This window comes from Arachis hypogaea, chromosome 17 (assembly GCF_003086295.3).
Source record: "Arachis hypogaea cultivar Tifrunner chromosome 17, arahy.Tifrunner.gnm2.J5K5, whole genome shotgun sequence".
NCBI classification, from domain to species: domain Eukaryota; kingdom Viridiplantae; phylum Streptophyta; class Magnoliopsida; order Fabales; family Fabaceae; genus Arachis; species Arachis hypogaea.
The window spans coordinates 63,769,719-63,775,574 of record NC_092052.1 but is presented as its reverse complement, the minus strand read 5'-3'; the positions used below and the strand labels follow the sequence as shown (position 1 = coordinate 63,775,574).

General features: G+C 32.0%; 1 protein-coding gene across 3 annotated transcripts; it reads left to right on the top strand.

Moving 5' to 3' along the window:
* The first annotated feature begins 1,302 nt into the window (after positions 1-1,302).
* On the top strand, positions 1,303-5,525 carry LOC112767041 (phosphatidylinositol/phosphatidylcholine transfer protein SFH6). Of its 3 annotated transcripts, XM_025812929.2 has the most exons (11): positions 1,303-1,512; positions 1,633-1,999; positions 2,078-2,155; positions 2,236-2,337; positions 2,410-2,459; positions 2,592-2,691; positions 2,778-2,882; positions 3,016-3,135; positions 4,061-4,570; positions 4,683-4,757; positions 5,244-5,525. In XM_025812929.2, the coding sequence occupies exons 1-11, from the start codon at positions 1,346-1,348 to the stop codon at positions 5,265-5,267; spliced, it is 1,698 nt and encodes a 565-aa protein (XP_025668714.1). In that variant the 5' UTR covers positions 1,303-1,345; the 3' UTR covers positions 5,268-5,525. The 3 variants fall into 3 exon arrangements, with proteins under 3 accessions (XP_025668714.1, XP_025668713.1, XP_025668716.1); XM_025812928.2 differs by having other exon boundaries at positions 1,633-2,155; XM_025812931.2 differs by lacking the exon at positions 2,078-2,155 and having other exon boundaries at positions 1,304-1,512.
* Positions 5,526-5,856: the final 331 nt, after the last annotated feature.

Genomic DNA, 5,856 nt, shown 5'->3' with positions numbered 1-5,856 from the left:
TGATGACAATGGTGCTGATATGATGACAAAAGCATTGTCAAGAGAAAAGTTTGAAACATGTTGTTTGATCGCCGGAATGGCGAGAGCCTCCACCTAGTCGAGAAGGGGGAGATTTGTTGGGTTTTTCTCTCCTTTGTGAGGCCCAAGCCCAACATTTTGAGGGTGTCTCTTGCACCCATTGTGCCACAACCCTAGTTCAGATTTTTGGGGTCATTGAGAGTGAGTGAGAGTAGCCACCAAGTGAGAGAGAAGGGGAAAAACAAAATTCCCGTTTTTGCCCAAAGCAGTAAATTTCAAATATCAGTTTCTCAGTTGTTCACCGTTGGATCGGCTTGAAATTTAAACGGCATGTTCTTATCATCTTGTTCTTTATTCTGGTCGGTGGAGATGTTGATTGGAGATTTGCAGTGAGAGAAATTGGCTTCGCAAGAGAGAAATTAGGTTTCCCGTTTTTACACAGAGCAGCAATTTTGGAACGGCAGTTTCTCATTCTTTCACCGTTGGATCGACGTGAAATTTGAACTGTAGATTCTTCACATCTTGTTCTTCATTCTGGACGGTGGAGATTTTAATTGGAGGTCTACAGAGGGAGAAATTGGCTTCGACAGCAGCTCTGTTTTTTGGGTATATTTCATCTTCTTGCTTTTCATTTGTGAGCTTTGGTGCTTTGATGTTTTGGCTGGTTATATGCACATTTTTGTGCTTTGTTTGAGACTCTCTTGTACCTCATTTGATTACAGTGGAGCTATTTCATTGGTCTGGACGACTCGTGGTTTTTACCTCTCACCTTGAGGGGGTTTTCCACGTTAAAATCTCGGTGTGTTCTTATTATTGCTTTACTTGCTATATTTGCTTGTTATAGTTGCTGCCATATTGTGTTGTGAGTGCTTCCATATTGTTTTTGTGTTGGACATTTGTGTCGTTTCCGCTGCTAGGCTCTTTCAGGTATTTTAGTTAGTAAAAGAAAAAAATTATTAAAAATGAACGGTATTTTAGTTTTCTCAATGCTACGTGCCGAGTACTAATTAGTAAAATTAGTGTCTTTAAAAAAAAAAAAATTCTTGGGTCTTTATCCGGCGCCCATAAAATAACGGTGATGAGTAGTTTGCTTGCACAAGAGTAAAACCCTTTCAGAATATGACAAAGTCCCTACCCCGCCCCTTCCAGTGGAATGAAAGCCAAGAAATTCAAAAAAGAATGCAAGAAGAAAAACCCTACAAACGAGATAGAGTTGCTTGTACAATTATTTTATAAATTTTAATTATCATTCCATTCGGATCCATGCATATAAATAATAAATCATCGTGAATATCAGAGCTCTCAATCTGACGTAACAACTACTCTAATGGATAATATGGCGTCTTCAAGGTCCAACAAGAAGAGAAAGAGCTCCGTCAACATTCTAGATGTTCGTCAGGTTTCGGAGCTGCATGCCGTTGAATCCTTTCGCCAAGTTTTGATTATTCACCAATTGCTTCCTCAAAAATATGATGATTACCACATCATGCTAAGGTGCTGCAAATATACGTTTACTATGAATATATATATATATATATAGAGAGAGAGAGAGAGATATGAACTTAAATAATTATTTAATTTATTTGACATACTAGATATGCATACATATTACAGATTTCTAAAGGCAAGGAAGTTTGATATTGAAAAGGCAAAGAAGATGTGGAGGGATATGGTGGAATGGAGAAGGGAGTTTGGAGCTGATAGCATCATGGAGGATTTTGAATTCAAAGAGTTAAATGAAGTAGTGAAGTATTATCCACACGGCCATCACGGTGTGAATAAGGAGGGAAGACCTGTTTACATTGAGAGACTCGGAAATGTTGATCCAAACAAACTCATGCAAGTCACAACTCTCGATAGATATCTCAGGTATCACGTTTACGAGTTTGAGAAAGCTTTTGCAATCAAGTTTCCTGCTTGCACCATTGCTGCTAACACCCACATAGATTCAAGCACTGCCATCTTGGATGTTCACGGCCTCGTATGTTCCTTTTATGATCTGACATTCACTGCTTATTACCATCCTCATAATAAACATGAGACTTTCAATAATTATCAGGGCCTTAAGAATCTTACCAAGCCTGCACGAGACCTCATTACACGATTGCTCAAGATTGATGCTGATTATTATCCTGAGGTTTCACACTAGTAGTAGCTAGCTAGTTATTGGAATTTCAAACTATCTTTATTATTTATATTAATTTGTTCATGATACAGACACTATGCCAAATGTTTATTATAAATGCTGGCCCTGGATTTAGGCTGTTATGGAACACTATCAAGTCTTTTCTTGATCCCAAAACAACTTCAAAGATTCAAGTAAGTTTGTAAAGTTGCTGATGACTTCATTGATCACTGCTTGTTGATTCAATTCTATAAAAACATATTTAGGTTCTTGGAAACAAGTACAAGAGCAAATTACTTGAAGTAATTGATGCCAGGTATATATACTATACTCACTGGCTCCATTCGAATCTTTGTAATTAACAATTCATTATTATATTGTTCTTTCTTTACGTATCCTTTATAACATATATATATATAATACTCAATATTTTGTGCACTTGATGAAGCGAATTGCCAGAATTTCTAGGGGGGACCTGCAGTTGTGTTGAGCATGGAGGTTGCCTTAAATCAGATAAAGGCCCTTGGAGAAACCCTGATATATTGAAGGTTATTTATAGCTGTATATATATACGTTTTAATCACTGAGAAATATTTTACTATTCTTTTGGAATTATTCTAACAGTTAATTGCAGATGATTTTCAATGGAGAAGCACAATTGGCAAGACAAGTAGTCAAGGTTATAAATAGTGAAGATAAAGTCATTACATATGCCAAAGCCAAAACTCGACCTCCATTGGTAATTGGTTGTACTAAGAGGATCCAAAAAGATTTGAAGCATGCTTTCTAATTAACTCTTTCTCACTATCCCCTTTAATTGTATATAGTTATTTTTATTATTCTTTTTTTTTTGTTTACCTTCAACCTTATAGCATGTAAAAGGCAACGATACAACCATAGTTGAATCAAGCTCAGAGGGTGAAGATATAACTTGTCCAAATGCCATGAATAACTGCTACTCGAACCTTAGTTTGAAACCTGTTCATGAAGAAGTAAGTGTTCACTAATTGTAAATGCAAGTTTTCAATAACTTTCTATATTAATACACTACACCCTAATTTAATGCTATTAATTAAATTTATTCTTTTAACCTTATTAATTCACATTATTTATACATTGTTCAAAAATCTTGTTTGATACCTATACTTTTCCATTTGCATTTGTGTATTCATTTAAATGCATAACTCAACTTACATCTTCGCTTTACACAAAACTAAAATAAATTAGATTTTGTATATAATATGAAACTATTTAATAAAAAAATTTAAAAATTGGTGTTAAAACTATTACTGTTTAGTTATTTAAAAAAACTTAGTGTTTAATAAAAAATACTACTTACATATATTAACTAATTATTTATTTGTGGTAATTTTTATTTAAAGAATAATAGACTCTTTTGTTGAGAAATTTTAGAATTACAAAAGGTTAAATTTCCTCTCTTTTGTTTGAGTTTTTTTTATCTTTATAATAAATTTAAGTTTAGAACTTTATAAAACAATGATTATTCTTATCAAAGGAACAAATTAGTACCTATGATTTTTTTTTTTTGTGATTTTTTAGAATTGATTTAATAATTATCTTTTAAATTAGATTTTAATAAATATTATTACTGTTAACTTATCTTTCGTAACCTATTATCAGTTAATCACCTTAGAAGGAATAAATAAAGGAAAAAATGTTAATATTACGTACTATATATAAATTAAAGGAGGAAGAAGAAAATACTGAATAAAAAAAATATATATACCAACTTCATTATTAAAATGATACAGCAATACTTCACAATATTATGTATCTATCTCTCAATAACAATATAACAATATTTGATTTTAGCTGTTATATACTATATAAATATATATTATAGATAGATAAGTTAATATGGTTTTTGCCATATTCCAAAATATTTAACTTGGCCAGGCTAAGGTAGCTGGGACGTCAAGCCATGGCATAAATAACTTGTCTGGGTATGATGAATGCATTATTCCAATGGTGGACAAACTTGTGGATGCAGTTTCGAAAAATCCATCTCAAACTAAAATTTGGGATACAGGTAGAGGTACAGATGGAGCTCCAGAAAGGAATGAAGCTCAGATTTGGATAGAGCTAATAACTGTGTTGTTGTTTACTCTATTTACTTGCTTCCGTTCAATTGCACTCCGTTTGAACAAGAGACTTCCCCATATATCATCATCTAATAATAATGTTGATCATAGTGGTTTAGAGTCCACTCTTCATGCAACAAACAAGGAGGTTCCTATTACACCATCAAGTTCCACAGATACAAAGGAAAATGTTCTTCCTTCCATGTTGGAGAGGACATGTGAGCTTGAAGACAAGGTTGAGATGCCTCGTGACAGAGAAGAATCTTTAAATGCTGCTGTCTCCAACGTGGATACATTGGAAGCAGAGTTAAGTGCTACTAAAAAGGTACAACGCTATGTTGCTACATATATATATATATATATAATACAAGGACAAAAGAATCAGTAGAGCAGGCTTGTTTGTGCTAAGAATTTGGATTGAATGGATTTTTTCATAGGCTCTGGATGAAGCGTTAATGAGGCAACAAGAGTTGCTTGATTACATTGATCGTCAAGTTGAAGCCAAGTTTCAGGTAAGTTGGCAATGGCATGCATGTCGTTAATAAGTCAATTTTATTAGAGTAATTACCCAAACGGTTTTTAAAATTGGATATTTTTAGTCCCTCATATTTTAAAATACATAAAATAATTTTTAATATTTATCTTTGTTAGACAATGTAATCATCTTTTAATTTAATTGAAAGAATGAAATACATAATAATTTTTAAAGAATTTAGAAAGTAATAAATTGATCTCTAAAAAATTTTAAAATAAAATTTTAAAATAATTATTTCAATTCAATGAATCAAATTAAAACATATTGTATTGTCTAATAAAGATAAACTATAGAAACTATCTTATATATTGTGAAATCGAAAAGAGTAAAGTGTCCGATATTAAAAATTAGATAAACTGATTTAGATTATTATTCTTTATTTTATTGCAATCTAAATAATAATTCATCTGAGTTACCTCATGCATATAATTATTTCTTTTGTTTTATTATGTCTTTTTATCAGAAAAAGAAGTTTTGTTGGTGCTGATAGAAAGAGACGTTCCGCCAAACCAGATGCTTCTTTGAGCACACTTGTTTAAGCATATAAGGAGTGTTTGACCTTGCACATGATATAAATCTATGTATACTACTCTTAGTTACCACTTATTTTAGTTCCAGTGTACCATGGAGTAAATAATAAAAAATGCATGGCTTCAGATATATGTATATTTATCCTGCTAGGGAATTAATAGGGGTATAATTAATAATAATTCAACAAATATATTTAAATTACATTTTATATTAATTAATTGTCATTAGTTATCGATTATTTAAATTTTATTTTTTAACAAATATAAAATTAATGACTATTAATTATTTCTGTTGAGTTAAGAAATTAACTAAATTAAATTGATAATGACAAATATCTTTTTAGTGGGTTAATCATCCAATTAGTTCTGATTATTTCTGATTAAGTAATGTAGGCCATAATTAGCAAACATAGCATCAGCCCAATAAAAAGCAAATTGAATCGGCTAATGGGTTGTCCAAACAAGAAAGCCCAAGGAAAAACAAAGGTAAGAGATGTTTTAGCTGGGCCAAATAAATCAAAGCCAACCCAACCCTGAATTGAATTT

Excerpts from the sequence above, each read along its gene's own strand:
- LOC112767041 (XM_025812928.2), top strand. The coding sequence starts at position 1,346 with ATGGATAATATGGCGTCTTCAAGGTCCAACAAGAAGAGAAAGAGCTCC. Across the intron at positions 2,156-2,235 it reads ATGCTGATTATTATCCTGAG|ACACTATGCCAAATGTTTAT; the intron begins GTTTCACACTAG and ends TTCATGATACAG. Across the intron at positions 2,338-2,409 it reads AAACAACTTCAAAGATTCAA|GTTCTTGGAAACAAGTACAA; the intron begins GTAAGTTTGTAA and ends AAACATATTTAG.